This window comes from Vulpes lagopus, chromosome 1 (genome assembly GCF_018345385.1).
Source record: "Vulpes lagopus strain Blue_001 chromosome 1, ASM1834538v1, whole genome shotgun sequence".
Classification (NCBI taxonomy): domain Eukaryota; kingdom Metazoa; phylum Chordata; class Mammalia; order Carnivora; family Canidae; genus Vulpes; species Vulpes lagopus.
Window position 1 is genome coordinate 146,781,631 of NC_054824.1, and position 20,560 is coordinate 146,802,190.

The following is a 20,560-nucleotide window of genomic DNA, read 5'->3' on the forward strand; positions in this document are numbered from 1 at the left end:
ATAAGGAAGGAAACAATAAAGAATGGAGCACAAATAAAAATAGAGCATTAAAAAATAGAAAAATCAGCTAAGCTAATAGCTGCCTTTTTGAAAATATTGACAAAACTGATAAACTCTTAGATTAATAAGAAAATAAGACTCATAACTAAAATCAGAGATGAAAGTGGGGACCTTAAAACTGATGCTACAGAAATAAAAAGTATCATAGGAGACACTATGAACAATTATATGCCAACAAATTGTACAACCTAGAAGAAATGGAAATGTATAATCTACCAAGACTGAATCATGGAGAAGTAGGAATTTGAACAGACTTATAACCAAGTAAGGAGATTGATTCAATAAGCAAAAATCTCCCAACAAAGAAGAGGCCTAGCTAGCCCAGAGGGCTGCACTGGAAAATTCTACCAAACATTTTTAAAAGAATGAACACAAACCTTACTGAAATGCTTCAAAATAACAATAATAAGGAGGAGGAGGGAACACTTCTAAGCTCGTTCTGTTAAGACCAGTATTTCCCTGATAGCGAAGCCAAAGATTCTACAAGAGAAGAAAACTACAGGCTGATATTTCTGATGACTATAGATGTCAAAATTCTCACAAAATACAGCAAACCAAATTCAATACCATAGTAAAAGGATTATACACCATGACCATGTGCAATTTGTTCCTGGAATGCAAAGATGTCGCAATATACGAAAATCAATCAATATAATCAAGCACATTAACAAAATGAAGGACAAAACCACATGACCATCGTAATTGATACAGAAAAAGCATTTGATAAGATTCAACTTTTTTCATGACTAAGAACACTCAACAAACTGGGAATAGAAGGAAGCTATCTCCACACAATAAAAGTCATTTGTGAAAAACCCACAGCTAACATCCTACTCAGTGGTGAAACTTCAGTTTTTCTCTAAGATCACAAGCAAATCAAGGATACCCCTGCTCTCATCACTTGTTTTTAACATGGAAGTTCTAGCCAATGCACAGACAAGAAAATAAAAGCCATCCAAATTGGAAAGAAAGAAGCAAACTATCTTTGTTCACAGGTGACATGACATGACAACTCCTTAGAGTTTTCTCTTTCTCATGAAAACACTGTTAGAGCTAGTAAACCAATACAGCGAAGTTGCAAGATACAAAACATTATTATACATATATAATAATGTATACATATTATACATTATTAGATGTGTTTCTATACATAAACAACAAATAAAATGAAAAGGAAATTAAGAAAACAATCCCATTTGTAATAGCATCAGAAGGAATAAAACACTTAGGAATAAGTCTAACCAAGGAGGTGAAAGATGCATATACTGAAAATTACAAAACATTGCTGAAAGAAATTGAAGATAACACAAATAAATGAAAGACATCCAATGTTCATGGGTTGGCAAACAATATTGTTGAGATGTCCATGCTAACCCAAAACAATCTACAGATTCAGTGTAATTCCTCACAAAATCCCAACAGGACTTTTTGCAAGAATAGAAAAATTCTTCCTAAAATTCATATGGAGTCTCAAGGGACTCCAAATAGCCAGAAAAATTTGGAAAAAGAACAAAGTTAGAGGCCTCATACTTCTTGGTTTCAAGCTATATAATAAAGCTACAATAAAAACAGTCTGGTAGTGGCATAAAGACAGGTAAATAGACCAATGGAACAGAACAGAGAGCCTAGAAATTAACACATAAACGGTCAAAAAATCTCCAGTGAGAGTGGAAAGAGCACTCAGTGGGGAAGGAACAGTCTCTGTAACAAATGGTGCTGTGAAAACTGGGTATCTACGTGCAAAAGAACAAAACTGGGGCAGCCCTGGTGGCTCAGCGGTTTGGTGCCACCTTCAGTCTAGGGCGTGATTCTGGAGACCCGGGATTGAGTTCCTTATCAGGCTCCCTGCATGGAGCCTGCTTCTCCCTCTGCCAGTGTCTCTGCCTCTCTCTCTCTCTCTCTCTCTGTCTCTCATGAATAAATAAATATTTTTTAAAAAGAACAAAACTAAAAAAAAATAAAAAGAACAAAACTGGACTCTTTACCAAATATAAAAATAAACTCAAAATGGATTCAAGATCTAAACATAAGACCTAAAACTATAAAACTTAGAAGAAAGCAGAAGGGGAAAGTTTCATCACACTGGACTTGGCAATAATCTCTTGGATATGACACCAATGCACAGGCAACAAGAACAAAAAGAGACAAATGCAATGACATCAAACTTAAAAACTTCTGTACATCAAATGACACAACAGAGTAAAAAGGCAACCTATGGAATGAGAAACAATTTCAAATCATATACCTGATAAGGAGATAATGTACAGAATATATAAAGAACTTCAACCCCTCAACAAGAATCAAATAACCCAATTTTAAAATGGGCTAAGGATCTGAATAGACATTTCTCTAAAGATGATATACAGGGTAGCCCTGGTGGCGCAGCGGTTTAGCGCCGCCTGCAGCCCGGGGTGTGATCCTGGAGACCCGGGATCGAGTCCCACATCGGGCTTCCTGCATGGAGCCTGCTTCTTTCTCTGCCTGTGTCTCTGCCTCTCTCTCACTCTCTCTGAATGAATAAATTAATAAATCTTTAAAAAAAATAAAGATGATATACAGATGGCCAACAAGCACATGAAAAGATGATCAACATCCTTAATCATCAGGAAATGCAAACCAAAAGACCACAATGAGATATCATCTCACACCCATTAGGACAGCCACTGTAAAAAACCAAAAATTTGAAAAGTGCTGGCAGGGGCGTGTGGGCATCAGAACCCTCGTACACTATTGGTGCAGCTCTTATGGAAAACTGTATGGAAGCTCCTCAAAGAAATTAAAGATAAAGCCAGCATATGATCTAAGCCAGCATATGCCACACTGGTTATATATCCAAAAGAATTGAAAGCAGGGTCTCAGATTACTATTTGCACACCTGTGTCCACAGCAGAACTGTTCATGTAGCCAATAAGTGGAAGCACCCCCAGTGTCCATCAGGGGATGAATGGATTGACACAATGTGATTTGCCATTTCAGGGGGATATCATTCAGCCTTTAAAAGAAGGAATCCCCGACACCTGCTACAACCTGGATGAAGCTTGAGGACATTATACTGAGGCCAGTCACAAAGAGACTGTGTGATTCCTTCCCCCTGAGGGATCTAAAGTAGTTGGAGGCATAGAGACAGTACAGTGGTGGTTCCCAGGGGCTGGGGAGGCCTGTTTAATGGGGACTGAGTTTTGGATTTGCAGGGAAAGTTCTGGAGATCTGTTTTACAAAAACACGAAGGTACTTAACACTGATGAACACATACCAGTGGTTCAGAAGGTAAATGTTCTGTGTTTTTACCACAATGAAAAAAGTTGCCGTTATGTGATTAATTTTTATATAAAATGGCTTTTCCTTAACAACATATTTATTTAACATCTACCTTTTATGAGTAACTCAAGGCTGAAAGATAATTGTACCTTTCAATGTGTCCTTTCCCCTTTTCTGTTAGGTATCTATGAGACCTACAGAAATCGACATCTTCAGTGGTTGTCGGAATCCAGGTGGAAGCAGTGCCAGTATGTCAGCAGCGAGCTGGAGCCCTTCTCTCTCCTGTGCAAATCCATTCTGTCTAATGTGCCCCAGTGGGATGCTTTCATAAACAGTAAGGCTGCATATTGCCTGATGAGTGTACCTTTCTGTTCAGAAGATGCTTCATTGGAGAAACGTAAGTAATCACCAATGAGAAGTAAGAGAACATTCGGTGTTTTACTTAACCTGAGTTGCATGTATGTGTCTGTGGATCGTCAGCTTATAGACATAGCTCAGTGTCTGGCAGGGAACAAAGCTTTGCGGGGAGCAAGGCTCGTGTTACTTAGGCACCTTAGGCCTTGCAAGGTGATCACCACGGGTAAGCATCACTGCCACCTGTGCAACCGATGCAGATTTCATGGGTTATTTTATACAACAGATGCCTTTTAAGAATTGCATAGGAAATAGACCTTACTTTAGATGTGAGTCCCTGCTCACTACTCCCTGCCACCTCCATGCCCATCCTGCTTTGTTTCCCTCCGCAGCTTTCTCCACTTTGCTTCCACATTTTTGCCATAACATACAATTACATTTTGCAGGACATGTCGACACATCCTTAGACACACTTCCTCTGCACTTGTCTCTGTGGGATGAGCAGCCAGAGTGGAACCATTGGGTCAGAAGCATATTATTTAATGTTAACAGCTGCTGCCAGGTTACTTGTCTTAAAAGTCCAGGATAACTTACATTTCCACAAGCAGTACATGACTTCCTTTTCCAAAAGGGGTATTGATTTTTTTCTTAACTCGTGCCAATCCGAAAATTTTAAGGTACTTTAATTTGGATTTCCTGACTAGCACCACGTTTAAGTACCTTTTCTTCAGATGTTTGTAGACCATTTGGACTGACCTATTTATGTACTTGGCCCATTTTTCTACTGAATTGTTAATTCTTTTTTTTTTCCATTTCAAATTTTATTTCATTAACTTAAACGTTGAAGAAAATGTGTATTTTGAATCTTTAATTAAACCCATTTATCCAAAACATGTTTACACACAGGACAGATACAGGATTTCAAGTAACTTATGGTAGAGTTCACTGTCCATTTAAAAGTATGCTTCTTTCTTCCACAAAAACTGCGTTGAAAAGCAAACAAAATTTTCTTTTACACTGCGTAAGAGCTAGATGCAAAGTTCTTTTCTTTTTTTAATTTTTATTTATTTATGATAGTCACAGAGAGAGAGAGAGAGAGAGGCAGAGACACAGGCAGAAGGAGAAGCAGGCTCCATGCACTGGGAGCCCGATGTGGGATTCGATCCCGGGTCTCCAGGATCGCGCCCTGGGCCAAAGGCAGGCGCCAAACCGCTGCGCGCCACCCAGGGATCCCTAGATGCAAAGTTCTGATGCAAATTTACTTCACTGTCAACTCTGATGCTGAAGCTGGGAGGCAGAGATGTCCATAGTTCGGTTAAAAGATACAAATAAAAAGCTTCTGTTTCCCTTAAATATAAATTAGAAGCCTTCATTCATGGTCTCTCTCAGTTGTACCAGACTTGGCCCCCTTACGCAGTCACTTCTTTCCTTTTCCGTTTTTGCTTCCCTCTCCTTGCTGAAGACTTTGGCGTATCTGAACAACAAGACCATCGCCAAGGGCCAGTGCATCCCCATCAGCAAGGCTGTTGAAAATCCTACAGCTACTGAGATTCAAGATGTGTGCTCAGCAGTTGGGACTTAATGTATTTTTTAAGAAAAATAAAATGTACTCTAGAGAGTGTTAATTCTTTTTTAACCATCTGTAAGAACCCTATTGGTGTAACAGATAATTAACTTTTTGTTTTGTTAAGATACCAACCTATTCATTCAATTATTTTTAAAATTCGGTCATTGTCTTTTGGATTTGTTTATGCTGTCTCTACCACACAATGGTGAAATCTGTGGCCAGTTACACCTTTTTCTTTCTTTTATAGCTTCCTGATTTCCATTTCTGACTAAGAAGTTCTCCTTCCTTAGAGTTTTCTCTCTAGGTCACTATTTTGAAAAGTGAAGATCTTTTTATTTGGGGGGAGAAAACTTTTTGTTTAAGATCAACAAACCTATTAGAGCTCTATTCAAAAAAGCTCTTTCTGTATTCCAAGTTGTGTTTAAAGTTAGACATGGGGCAAATACGTTGAAATAATAAGTAGGCAGAAACTTGAGAATCTGGTTGCATTTCCACTTGATTCTCCACTTGATTTCCACTTGATTGTTGGCCATACCTCTGCTTCTCGTGTGTCTGCTTCAGCAGTTCACAAGCTTGTTAGAACACTCCTTGCCAGCCTCTCCACCAGGATGGACACACTTAGACCTGGCTTAGTGCTCACCTCACTTGTGATCATAAGGATGCCTCAAGTCTTCAGGAAGTCAGACAGGGTGCCTGGGTGGTACTATCAGTTCAGCGTCCAACTCTTGACTTTGGCTCAGGCTGAGATATCAGGGTCATGGGATAGATTCCCCCCCCCCCTCCACTACTCCCCACTCCCACTCCAAACCCCCATGTCTGGTGCTCAGCAGGAATCTGCTTGGGATTCTCTCTCCCTCTCCTCTGCCCCTCCCATCCACACACTCATGCACATTCTCTCTCTAAAGTAAATAAATCTTTTAAGCAATAATAAAAAGAAAAGAAGTTAGACATGTTTAAAAAAAAAAACTTTACAGTTCACAACAAAATTTTCATTTTGGTGTCTTCTAGTGATCCCAGACACTTGATTGTTCATTTCAGTTTCTTTCTCTAAATTCTATCTAGCTGAACTTCCGGATGAAAATGAAGACACGTGTAGTCCTGTGAATTTCCCCTGGGAGAAACTCACTTCATTTCAGAGACTTATTTTGGTAAGATGTGCTATGAGAAAACAGTGATATTCTGAGTGTTTTGAGCACTTTATCAGTAATTTAAACCATTCAAATTTAAAATTTTATTAGCAAAATATATGGATTTTACAAGTAATGTTCATGTTAGAGGGAAGCACACTCTTACTGGTTCATTTGTGTGGAGGGGGTCCAATCGGGTAGCATCCTTGGCCCCTCTCGCCCCCATGACTCCCCCCCACAGAAGTAGGGGACCCCATGTGTGGGGTGAACAACAGCACATGGCTCAGCAGCTTCTCCCTGGTGCCTTTGGGATCTGCCTTCCTACAGTGTACCTGTGTTTGGCTCTCAGCACCACAGATGGTCCAGGAACAGACCCAACCTGTTAGGGTTCCCTATTAGGAAGCACACATGCCTAAAGCACAGCCATCCTCCTATTGTTAGTAAAGGTGATATTTTACCTGACCCCTGTTGCTTCAGAATCCTTGGGAGAAGGCAGGTTGGGGATGTAAATGGTTGTCATTCATGAGCCCCTTAAAACATCTAAAGCTTAGCCTATGCTAATCATTTTACAGTCATTGTTTCATTTAATCCTCATTGTAATCTTGGGGAGAGATGTGATTATTTCCCTCACTTCACGGAATTGGGGGGGGGCAGGGCTTAGAAACTGCCTAATGGCTGCCTTGCCTGAGTGATTCAGTAGGGAATCTGCTTGAAGATTCGCTCCCTCTGCCCCATCCTCCCCTTGCTTACTCTCCTTCCCCCTCCCAAATAAATAAATAAATAAATATTAAAAAGGAAAGAAAGGAAGAAAGGAAATAAGAGGAAAGGAAAAGGAGGAAGAAAGAAAAGAAAGGGAAGAGGAGGGAGAGAGAAGGAAAGAAAAAAGGAGGGAAGAGATGGGAAGGGAAAATATGCATCATTTCATTTAATTCTAATCTCTTTTAAATTAAGTGAGAAATTTTAATTCTTGCATGATAAATTCAGCAGCATTAAAGTGCATTCACAGTGCTGTGCAAACACAATCTTATTTCTAGAACTTTATCATCCTAAACAGAAACTCTGCACCCACTAACCAGTAACTCCCCATTCCTTTTTCCCACTAGGCTGACAAATACCACCCTACTTTCTGTCTGCAGTTGTCTATTCCAGGAACCTCATGGAAGTGGAATTGTACAACATTTATCTGTCCATGTCTGGCTTCTTTCACTCAGTATAATGTGTTCAAGCTCACCATGTAGTAGCAGGTGTCAGAATCTCTTTCCTGTTCAGAGCTAAGGAATATTCCATTGGCTGGATGTACTACATTCTTTATCCATTCATCTGCCTGTGCACATATGGGCTGCTTCCACCTTTGGGCTGCTATGAATATGGGTGTACAAGTGGTTTTTGTTGTTTTTTTTTTCTTTTGAGCCAAAATTTGCAAATTGAGAGATTTCACAAAAAAAGTCCATATTTCCAGCTTGTACTGAAAAAGTAAGAGATCAGGCACTACTGGATCTGCAGTCTCAGGAGCAACAGTAAGAGCTGAGCAGCATCTGCCCCAAGAATGGGTATGCCATGGTCATCACTACTGGTGATCACTCCCTCACATGGGCAGTGACTGTCAGCCACCAGTAGGCACCATACCATACTTACATCTTTGTTTTTCTTACAGGAAGAATTGTTTTCATTCTGTCCAGCAGACTTCTCTAATTCCTGTTACCCACCTGGCGACTGTAGATGACTGACCCCCACCCCACCCCCACCCCCACCCCGCCTGTGGATTGTTGACCTCATCATGACATAAACAGACATTTAAGCTGCAGTAACTGACAAATGCTAAACATCTAACAGTCTGTAGTATAGGTCCACCTGTGGAGCAAAGGAAGGGATATGGAGTGATGCTTGTATGTGCACAGAACACATCTGCAAGGAGCCACAAGAACCAGTCATGGTTTTCCAGGAAATAAGACCTCCATTTTTCTTTTTCTAAAGATTTTTTAAAGTTTATTCATGAGAAAGAGAGAGCATAAGCAGAGAGAACAGCAGGCAGTGGAAGAAGGAGAAGCAATCTCCCTGCCGGGAACCTGACATGGGGCTCAGTCCCAGGACCCTGGGATCATGACCCTAGCTGAAGGCAGACGCTCAGCCGACCGAGTCCCCCAGGCATCCCAGGACCTCCATTTTTCAATTCTGGCTTTTTGTATTATTTGAATTTTATGTAGCCAGTATGTATTACCCTAACAGCAAAATTAAGCATATTTTTAAAGCCTGTGATACATTGACTTTCCCCAGTAAACTCCAGATGATGTTAGTTTGTGAGCTAGAAACTTCATGAGTGTAGCAATCCTATTTTCCAAACCCACAGTCAAAAGACATGGTCTGATGAAGTTCAAGTGCTCATATAAAGAAATTGAGTTAGAATATTTGAAACTGGGTCTGACCGTGAGAGTCAGAAATTGAGATTGCCACATGAGAGATTTAGAATACATTAGAAAGAAGGCTCCACCTGGGGAAGGACACTATCTCAGAGCTCTGTGAGGGCAAGGACTTGGTTCAGTTGATGCACCACTCCCTATTCCAATGGCCTGCTGGACAGGGAAAGAAGACAAGGCAGGGGCAGGGAAAGTGGACATGAGAATTTCCAGAACTGTCTGTAGTTGTTTAGAAAGGAGCTGCAGAACTGAGTTCAGCACAACCCCATTTCTGCTGGTCTTGCTCTCTCTCCCACCCCCACCCCCCGTGTTAAAACTTACAAAGGCATCATTTTATTGGTCAATACAATAAGGAAAGAGCAGCATGATGGTAACAGCGGGTCACACTTGCAACTGGGAGCACAGACTCTCAGGGTGACGTGTCGGGACTACACCTGAACATCTGTTGCTTTCAGATGATTCCTGTGCTTTTGTTAAGTGGATGTATGTGCTGGGCGAGCCCTGCTCTTAGACCCCAGATGCTTTGCATGCTTCCAATTTTCATCTAAAAATATATATGTACCGCATTTAGTTAGATAAAATTGATTAATTTTTCCAGGGAGTAACAGAAAAGAGCAGAATTTGACATAATAATATTTGACAATGTAAAAATAGCAATTTCCCATGGTTCAACCCAGGGCATCCACACAGATCCACACATAGTTTCAGCTTTGCCTTAAATGATGAGGTCTCTGATGCCAAGGACAGAATTCAGGATCATTTTATAAATAACACATAAGTTTAGTTTGTATGAAACAATTTTCATGGAAAAGATCCTTCCTCCAAGATTTGCAATGGTTTCTTCCAGTGGGCCCCAAACCTCTACTTACCACATGCACACTGCTTCCAAAGTCTTCCAGCCCCTCTCCAGCTCTGTTTGGATACAAACTCGGTTTGCTGTGCTATTTCCCTTTATGTTACTTGTGGAGGAGTTAGTGGTCTTCTGGTTGTGCCGTCCTGAGTTCCATCCCCCACTCAGCAGAGCAGGAAGAGACCCACAGCCAAATTTCTCTTTGCAGAATCAGGAACCATAACTTAGATTGTTACAACCAATGCAAGATCTCTGTCAGTATGAGAGGGAGGGGAGGCACCAGGTGGCCCTGACACCAAGGAGGGATCATGAGCCATGGTGGCGGTTTCTCCAGCACACACAGACCCTCTACCATTAAACATTCCCATAAAACTCTGACGACACAAATGATGAATACTTCCTCATTTTATTCCATTTTACCATAGGGGCCATTCCCTTGGGTGCTTTATTAAAGTGACCCTATCTTCCCTGCTTTCTTGTTTAGATAAAAATCCTTCGACCAGAGCATTTGAAGAATTCAGTGAAAAGCTTTATAACTGAAAAAATGGGAAATGACTATGTCTTGAGAATGGGATTGAATCTGAAGGAGCCCTACAAGGAATCCACAGCCATAACTCCACTGATACTTACTCACACCCATGGTAAGCTATATGAGCACAGGTAAGACACCACCACGATACTAACCAGAAGGTGTAGACAGGTATGCTCGGTGCTGGGTATTATGTTTAAGATATTTCCCTATTCTTATTTAACTATTTTGGGAAAGGGACTGATTAAAACTTTAAACCATATTAAGACTGAATATTTCTAAAAATGTAAAAGGACAAAGAATAATAGAATTTCCCAGATTCATAACCATAAAACACTTCTCAGTGCTAATTCTCTGTGCAGAAAATATCTCCTAAACACGTATTATCAATCTGGAAGTTGGGATGGACCTTGTATTTATTAACTGTTTTAATATGTTGGGTCATGAAAACATACAAGTATGACAAACCATCAGAAAGTGGCCCTGCCAACACAGCCCATGTATCCCTCAAAACTCCAAATGCTTTTTCCCTTGTCTTTGCCCAACAGACACTAAGCAAAATATTTTAACTTATCTTCTGTTCTTTGTCATCTCTAAATCAAGTATGTCTTCACAATTCACCATTTTCAAACTTTGATTCAATTGGGCAATAAAAACTTTCTGCGGGGAGCCTGAGTCAGTTAAGTGGCTGCCTTTGGCTCAGGGCATGATCTTGGCTCAAGGCATGGTCTCGGGTTCCTGGGCTGGAGTCCCACATCAGGCTTCCTGCTCAGCGGGGAGTCTGCTTCTCCTTCTCCCTCTGCCTGCTGCTCTGCCTACCTGTGCATGCTCTCTTTGTCAAATAAATAAATAAAATATTTTTAAAATTTTTCTGAAAGTGTGTCCATGCAGAGCCTTCCTCCTCTGTAACCTTTTATGTAAACCAGCTGCTCTATACCTGACACAGAGTAGCTGCTGTCCATTTCCTGCAGACATAGCCCAGAATGGCTGCCAGGCTCTAGCCCTCAGGTCCACACTCTAAACAATAAAGTAAAAGAAAGGAGGTATTATAAAAGTTAACAAACTTTGCTACCAAAGCTTGTTCACAACACCTAGACGCCCATACCTGGCTGCAGGAGCTGCTAAAATGAAATATTTCAGGGGTGCCTGGGTGACTCAGTTAGGCATCTGACTCTTGATCTCGGCTCAGGTCTTAATCTCAGGGTTGTGGGTTCAAGCCCCACACCGGGGCCCACGCTGGCTGTGAAGCCCATTATAAATAAAGAAACAAAGACAGATGTAAGTTTTCAAAAGGGGATGAGATGAATTTACAATTATGTGTACGTTTCTACATTGCTGTACAGGGATCGACCCCACCAACACTGTCCTGAAGTTTGCACAAGAGTTAAAAGGAGGAACAAGTCACGTGACCATGATTTCCCTGGGCCCCGGCCAAGCCACTAAGGCAGAGGAGCTCATCATGAAGGCCCTCCCCAGAGCCGCTCAATGGGTCTTCCTCCAGAACTGTCACCTCGCAGCATCGTTTATGCCAAGGCTTTGCACTATCATTGAGTCGTAAGAGCTTTACATTTATTTGTAAGGGATCAGATTAATTATAAGAACAGTGAGGTGAAACTGGGAACAGCCACGTGAAGCAACGATAAAATAATAGTGATAGTGTTGTGCCACTCAGAGAAAATTCAGCTTGCTTACATGGACTCTCCTTTCTCCAGGATCTTTAAACTATACTAAGAATACCTCAATTTTATAAGAAAAAAAGCCTCTCTGGTTTCTCCTCTCCATTGCCTTCATCACTTCCTTCCTCTCCTTCTTAAGCCCTCCCTCTCAGTAGATAAACCTACAGACATAGTCTTTATTATTCTACGTGATTCTGCACAGCAAAATGCAATAGCTCACATCCCTCCTTCCAGGGGTGATTTACTTTATGGCCTATGTTTAGTACTTACTTTGACTTTCTTGGACTAAGTCCACTTTTCTAGGCTGCATCTCTCAAAGACTTGTTTACTCAGACAGAAACTTCCAGAGGCTCAGCCCTTGTTGGCAGTGGAAGTAGTTGGGAGTCGACTGCTAAGTTTGAGTGAAGAATTATCAATGTTTGGGGGTTTTTTGAAGATATTTATTTATTTATTTATTTATTTATTTATTTATTTATTTGGGAGACAGCACATGTGCACAAGCAAGCAGGAAGAGCAGAGGAGGAGGGAGAGAGAATCTCAAGCAAACTCCCTGCTGAGTGAGGATCCTGATGGAGGGCTCAGTCTCACAGCCCTGAGATCATGACCTGAGATGAATCCAAGAGACAGATGCTCAACCAACTAAGCCACCCAAGTGCCCCAGCAATGTTTCAAATTAGGAAAGTTTTAAGCAGTTGTGTTCTATAGTTCTGTCTCCAGCTTTGCATTTCTGTCTGCTTCACTGGCCACAACTGATGCTGTATTTGGGATGTGTGTTCATGTAAGGGCCTCGTTTTCTTCATGCAGCTGTTTTTATGTCATGAGCATCCACAAGGAAACTATAAACCAAAATGCAACTGCTCTGACTTAAATTTCTAAAAACTTTGTTAGTATCATTTGTTCTGTTCTCAGGTCCTATGCTTTTAGCAGTTTCAAAAGTATTCAGTAATCTCTGTTTCACCTTTACTTTACCACTTAAGAGAGCCAGAAGATGACATTTGCCTAGTTGTATGATTAATAGTTGTAAACTTTGGAAGATGACACAATAATTTCTACCAAGTCCTTCAGTCATTGTTCATTCAAAAACTATTTATAAGGCACCTACCTATTTCCCAAGAATCATTCTAGAGACCAAGGACACAGTCTGGACCAGATAGACATCCTATTAACCTTCCAAAGTGTATTAAGATAGACTAAAAATAGAATGGCAGATAGCCATGTATCATTCTAAAAACAGAAATCGGAGGAACATTCTCCAGAACAGAATTTCAGAAATTTAATAAGAGTAATTAGCAATGTGTAAAAAAAAAATTCTATATAATAAGAGTGTAATTAAGAGAAATTCATACTTCTTTGTCAAATCAAGCCTGTAAGTGTCAAGCCTTTAAGACTGCCACCCAGCAGCCTACTGTGGGAGAGAGAAATGTGAAGCAAATTTCTTACATGTAAGAGTTAAGAAAATATGTTCAAACATTGTTAAGAGGAAAAACAGCAGGCTACAGACAGGTACAGCATAATACTTTTATTTTAAGAAAAAGAGGTGCAACTGGGTGGCTCCATTGATTGAGTATCCAACTCTTGATTTTGGCTCAGGTCATGTCCTCAGGGTCCGGGGATCAAGCTCCATCAGGCTCCCTGCTCAGAGGGGAGTCTGCTTCTCCTCTGCCCCTCCTCCCCCTAGTGTACTCGCTCGCTCTCTCTTTCTCTCAAATAAATAAAATCCTTAACAAAAATTTTTACACTAAAATATTTATAAATTTTGTATTTTGCAGATTTAATAGCCCAGATGTGACAATAGACCCTGAGTTCCGGCTGTGGTTGAGCTCAAAATCAGACAGTTCTTTCCCAATTCCTATTCTTCAAAAGAGTCTGAAGGTAAGGACAGAATAGAACAGAGCTTGATACTGACTGAGGAGCACTGTTTGAGTGTAAACTAACTTGAATTCATGATTCCGAATTCCGAAGAGTGCTTGACTTTCTACTCTAGCTCAGCCCTGACCTGTGGGCCAGGAAAGATGCTCAGGTAGTAGATGAGATCCTTGCTTCCAAGTAATTGAGAGTTTGATGGACATTTCCTCCAATGAGGATGTTGAGACTTCCAACAGCCATAAACTAGAATGTGGGATCTGAGTTATCCTCTCAGTCTTCTTCTCCAGCCTTTCCTGTTTCTGCTCCCCAAAGCACCCCACAGCATGTTTTCTGGAAAGGCTCTAGCAGAAGCAAGTTGAAAGCAGGTGTTAGGGATGGAGACCAATGAGTGGCAGGGCAAGACAGAGAAAGAGCTTGGAGGAACTTTCACCTCCTGTAGATCCGTTGCTCTAATTAGCAAAATACTCCCTCAGTTCAGATGTTAGCAGCTTTCTTCCACAAGATAACAGCTTCTCTTTCCCTGTCTCTCTCTCCCCTCTCCCTCCTGCCTTTCCCTTCATACATAGCTCCTCACAGGGAGCAGACATGAGCAAGAGTCTCCAGAGAATCAACCATGATACCCGGGGAACAAAACTCTCTGAACATTTCCTCATTTCTGCAGTCAGGGCTTTCTCCACAAAAATTGTAGGCAATCTGCATTGAAAGATGTTGAAAGATAATGGGGCCTTGGAAGGAGAGAATATCTGCTCTCCTAGGCTCTTTCCATGGTCATGTGTCTGCATGCAGAGGATGGAAAGGCTCAGAGCCGTTCGCTCACACTCCAGGAATCATGAAAACCCAGGCACCTGCTCCTGTCTCCCCAGAGAGAATTTGTTGCATTCCAGAACATTCCAGAGCAAACATCTTCCTGCTTGTCTATCTCTGGAAGACGTAGGGGCTGCTCTGCCAGCCATTCTATATGAGCACCGAGTTTCATCCCTCGAGTACCTGTTCTGGGGCACAGATGCACTCTACACATGTTCAGGGTATATCTGGCTCTGCCTGTGTCACCCCATGGGGAACCGGAGCATGGGGGAGCACTGTGAGCCTCTCTGTGCATACACATCAGCCTGATCCTTGATCCAGAAACATCATGTTCGTGTGCATAACACATCCATATGTCCTGCATACAGACCCACATGACTCTTATATGTGAATTTGTGTGTGTGCATGTATGTCTGTGTATATATATATGTGTAAATGTGCAAGTAGGGGAACATTTCAAATCTTTTACAGTTTCAGAGTTAACAGCCACACTCTAAAAAGCCCCTGCAGCTGGATCTCCCCACCTCACCTCTGCCCCTCATCACTGCGATCACCCTAGTTAAGAAGGGATTTTTAATGCCAGCAGAACAATTGGGTAATACACCAAGTTAGTATCAGTGCTGATGAGACACATGTGTCAGCCCCCTTGTTCCTCTGTCTCCTGTCCTGGGCACCCCGAGTCTGCTGCTCTCCAAGGCCATGCAGCACCACCTTTGTCACAGCCATGTGGCCACTATAGTAGTTCTTCACTGCCAAACTTTCCAGGATACTGTACTTAGAGCCAATAGAAGTGCTTTTATGATAGTGTTAAACTTTTCATTTTAAGATCTGAATTGGAACAGGAAATCTGGTACAATCTTTTAACAGAAACTTTCAAATTAAAAAAAGAATAACTCAGGATTTTTTACTTGCCACTGACTCTTGCAAACAGTGGCACTCCTCCCAGTTCTTGTACCAGAGCAATGTAGGGCAAGCATCTCCCTGGACCTTGTGCCTGCATCTATTGCTCACATGCTACCATTACCTCTTTTAAAGATCACAGTGGAAAATCCTCCAGGACTGAAAAGTAATTTACTTCAGACATTTGGATATAGTGGGAGTGGAGAGGTAACAGAAGAGATATTTGAAAAACCTGACTGTGGACCGTGGTGGAAAAAACTTCTATTCAGCCTGTGTTTTTTCAATGCTCTGATCAATGAAAGAAAAAATTATGGAATATTGGGCTGGAATATTGCTTATAAATTTAGTTCTTCAGACTTGGAGGTAAGTGTGATGTCTTCAAAATAAACAGTAACGAATGAATCACAGTATGATTCAAATTGCCTAGTGTCTGTCTACACAGACACTGAGTATTTTCATGGTAAGAGAGTGAACTCTGTGACCACATGACAAGGGCCAGTGTGGGCCTTGAAGGCAACTTTTCTGGAAACAGGTCACAGCCCCCACCTACAGATGTACAGCATTTACTCTGGTGGGCAAGCTGGCGACCTCTCGGGCTCTTTGTTCCCTGGGCCAAAAAAGAAAAAAGCAGGATCAAGAAAGGGAGAGGAAGTGGGGGGAGGGTCGGGGACAGTGGGGCAAGGGCAGGGTGCAGCCAGGGGAGAGCAGGCACAGGGAACTGTTCCAGGGGGCTTTCTTTGAGGCCAACTAGTTGACCTGAGGTGAGGCTGTCAGGAACCTCTCTGCAAATGTGTCGGCAGTAAGAGCTTGCATTGACCCACGGGTGGGGGAAACACACAACTCACTGGTCTCGGTCTAGAGCCTTCTGTGGACTTTGCAGGGTATTGTCTTACTGCTGAAGGAAACGTGGTAACAGCTGCTTACATTTCCCCCAGGTCAGAGCAAATACCAACAAACTCTGAGCATAATCTTGATTCTGCCGCTGGGCATCTGCCCCTGAGACCCGCCCTGCACCCGCCCTACACCCCCTCTGGACAGGCACCTTCCACCTCTTCCACATCCTCAAGAGGCCGCTCGGCTTTCACAAGTGGCCTTTACACCTCTGCAAGCTGTCTTGCTATTTCCAGATACAGTGACCCTGGAAATGCAGGGAATAGGGGCACTGACCCCCTGTGTGGTTAAAATCTATATATATAGCTTCTGACTCCCCAAAGCTTTCCTGACAGCTGACTGCTGACTGGAAGCCTGACTGAGCAGTGGACCCTCAATGAACACCTGTTCCGAATGTTGTGTGTATAATACACTGTTTCCTTATAATGAAGTCAGCTCCAGAAAAGAAAATGATATTGAGAAAATACATTTACAGGACTGTGAAAAACCCCACATATACAGGGACCCACATAACTCAAATGCATGGTTATTCACGGGTCAACTGTATTTTTAAAGAGAAAATATACATGGCTGATTGAGAATTGTTGATTTTATGTTAAAACATCAAAGTGAGCTGCAAACACATTCTGAAATAATAAAAACAAGTGGATTTTTTAAAGGTTGCCATAAAGATGTTGGAGAATGCCCTGAGCACCCGGTCCAGTATTTCGTGGCCGACCCTGCGCTACCTGTTTGGGGAGGTGATTTACGGGGGCCGGGTGACTGACACCTGGGACCGGCGATGTTTGAACACCCTTCTCTACAAATACTGTAATCCTGACGTGCTGAGGGATGACTTCAGTTTCTCCAGTGATGAGGTAAGAACATGTATTTCCTTACACTACTTGGTTATCTAAATGTTGTTGCATTATTTAGAATCTGCCCTTAAAGAAACCATAATGCTCACTTCCAATGCTTTTATTAATTTCTAGCATTACAGAAATAACTTACCATTAATTTAGCAGTTGACATTTCATCTATCCATCTGCACTCTCAAGGCCAGAAGACCTGGACATGACTTCTGTCCCTTGGATTATTCTGATTTACATGTCCCTACGAAGAGACCCAAACGGAAGGCCCACAATGGCCATGAGTCCCCAGAAATGCGATCCTATGGGATTACCAGCTCCAGGCCTGAGACCCAGTCTTACTTCCCAGGAGCACTCAGAGGTCCCTGTGTCTGAGCACCAGGCTCTTGGTTCCGCCCTCTGCACCATCCTTCCAACTCTGTAAAAAGGGGCCCATGTCTATAGCTAAACCATTTCTTCAGCAGCTTCCTTTTTGCAGTTTTACAGCGGTCTGACAACCTCTTCATGTTTTACTGTCTCTATCCCTTTCAACCCAAGCAGATACATTTCATTTTTAAACTGAGTTTCTTGTGAATTGATTTGTAATGTTCTCCAATAAAACCACACCAGCATGTATCCCAGGGGCAGCTCAGTTGTGTGGTGGTGGTTCAGGGCTCCCCAGAGAGTGATGGGGCTGCAGGGCGTAAGGGCTTAACTGGGGCATGAAAAGCCACTCCCCAGCCTGCTCACAGGACTCTTGGCCCAAAGCCTCAACACCTGGGACCTTAGGGCTGCTGGAATGTCCTGTGCCCTGGTGGTAGCGCTGGGGGTGGCTCTTTGACCACCAGCTAGACATGGGGGATGTCAGAGAATTGGGGCTGTGCAACTGGTGACCCCCAGAGCAACTGAACCACCAGAGAGAAAAGAAGCTATAGTACCATTTATGGCCTCATCCCCAGGGTCACACATTGTCCCCTCTGCTCCATGTTCTGTCAATAGAAGCCAACGGCAGGCAGCCTCCATTCAAGGAGAGAAGGCGTCTCCATGTTTCAAAGGGATGGTGTCAAAGAAGTGGTTGGACGTATTTTAAACCAGCAGAGTCATGTTCATTGTTAGCACTTAATAGGGTTTTGAAGGCACATTGTCTCCCAATTAGACGAAAGTCTGAGAGTCAGCCTTAGAAAGCAGTACTCAGAGCTAATCACAGGAAGATGCAGCTGGTAGACAGGAAGAAAGCTCTCCCGTGCCCATTAAGTAGCTTGTCAATTTCTTAAAATTTTATTATTTATTTTATTACTGGAATTTTGTACCTTTTACCCATCTTCACCTATTTTGCCCATCCCCCACCTCCCAAGGGGTCAGAATGATTCTTAAGATCACTGTCACATTCCTTCTTTAGTTTTTACCCCAGTAAAATAGCTAAAGGCTTGATTGCTCCACTCTCTGTGGGTACAGCTCACAGAGGCAATAGATAGTCAGAATCAGCCTAGCTTTTAAAGTCTCTTTTCCCAACAAGGAAGTTATTGTGCATATCATACAACTTCACTTTACAAATACAGTCATCCCAGAGGTAGCTTTTGACATAAGAAATAAGAAGAGCCAGGCACCCCAGGTGGATCAGCGGTTTAGCACTGCCCTCGGCCCAGGGCCTGATCCTGGAAACCTGGGATTGAGTCCCACATCAGGCTCCCTGCATGGGGCCTGCTTTTCTCTCTGCCTGTGTCTCTGCTTCTCTTTCTCCCTGTGTGTCTCATGAATAAATAAATGAAATCTTAAAAAAAAAAAAAAAGAGCCTTCTGTATAACTTTTATGGGAAGTAGTATCTTCATACATTCCTGAAAATAGGTATCACTCTGGGAAAAAAAACTAACAAAGTGCTTAAATTTTCAGATACATCAGCCAGTGCCCAAATTTGGGAGCATAATGGACTGCATACACACTATCCAGTCCTTGCCTGACGACGACTCTCCTGAGCTCCTAGGACTGCACCCTGAGGCCATAAGAGGCTGCAGGGAGATCCAGGGCCAGAAATTCATCGACAGTCTCATTGCCATGCAACCAAGAAGTACCACTGCCAAACTCATGATCAGGTAAGAACTCAGCAGGAAAAGTTTTAGTTGGAAATTATTAAACATTCATATGAAAGAATTAAATATTAAAGGAATAAGTTAATAATTTGAAGAGATTTGATGCAGAATGTATGGACAAATAAGTCTAAAATATGGTGTAAAATATAAAATACAGTCTAAAAATACAGACTAAATTCTCCAAAGGACACAGACAAGCAGACACACAGGAGCACATGTGCACACACACACATAAATATAATTTCGAAGTATGTAGTAGGTACTCAATAAATCTTTGTGTGGTGTGTGGCACTTTTAAACAGAATTTGTTTCAATGTGAAATATCATATTTACTTCTATAGAACAGGGAAAGATCCCCATCACAGTAAGAGGACAGCATGGTCAAGAGGAGCTAGCTCTGCATTTAGAGGCCTGTGTTGCTCAGAGCTCTTATTTGAATGCTCTGTATCCAAGGTCACACTGTTTATCTGTCCATAGAGACAATGCCTGTCTCTACCCATCAAGGCCATTATGAGGTTCAAGTGGTCTCACAGATGTGACCCAAATTCTATAAGATAAGATTATGTTTGTCAAGGTCACTAGCTGGTGTGAGCCCTCAGTGGCATGATGGCCTTCCTAGCAAAGCATGTTCCTGCTATTTGGAAACACCCTCCAGGGTGCTCATTCAGAGCTGCTCAGGACACAGGCTTCACTTCTCTTCCTTCCTCATGGACTCTGGGTTCAAATCCCAGCTCTGCCACTTGACTGCAAACTTGGGGATGTCAGTTAAGTCTTTCGTCTTGGGTTCATTAAATAAATATGCTGGATCTTAAACTCTCTTATGTTTTAAATATATCAACTTAGCTGGTTTCAACCTAAAATCATAAATTTAAACCCATTTCTCAATTATTTGTTTTAAATTGGAGTCCCAAAGCAACCTTCAGGTTTTAAGAGCCCCAAATATCTTAAATATCACAAATATTACAATACCAACATGTACACATTCCTGAACACAAAACTATTGTCATTGTGACTTTGATTCTGTTAGCGTTATCTACACCAACTTCTACCTCTTCCCCTGTTGAGAGATGCTAAAAAAACAATAAGCAAATCAGCTAAAACAGAGATGGAAACCTCAATATGAATTGATGCTTGTTGGCAACCCTCAGAGGATACCTTGAACCCTGATTATAGTTGTCACTAAGATGGTAACAACTCCAAAACCCTGTGAGGTGACGGTCACATTGCCCCATCCTGGGTTCCAATGGCATGTGCCCTAACCGCCTGTGTACTCATAGACCAGGACTGACATTTTCTTTGCTCTGCAGGGTACTGGCATCACTAGCTCCACCTATGGCCCCCAATATTCTC

At 42.1% G+C, this 20,560-nt stretch overlaps 1 protein-coding gene across 1 annotated transcript in view; it reads left to right on the top strand.

The window, feature by feature from the left end:
- Positions 1-20,560, top strand: part of DNAH14 (dynein axonemal heavy chain 14) — a 311,703-nt gene that overhangs the window by 266,895 nt on the left and 24,248 nt on the right. The window contains 8 exon segments of the mRNA XM_041749477.1: positions 3,500-3,736; positions 6,302-6,387; positions 10,115-10,271; positions 11,503-11,713; positions 13,605-13,707; positions 15,541-15,768; positions 16,956-17,153; positions 19,014-19,213. Coding sequence (XP_041605411.1) covers positions 3,500-3,736; positions 6,302-6,387; positions 10,115-10,271; positions 11,503-11,713; positions 13,605-13,707; positions 15,541-15,768; positions 16,956-17,153; positions 19,014-19,213 — 1,420 coding nt within the window.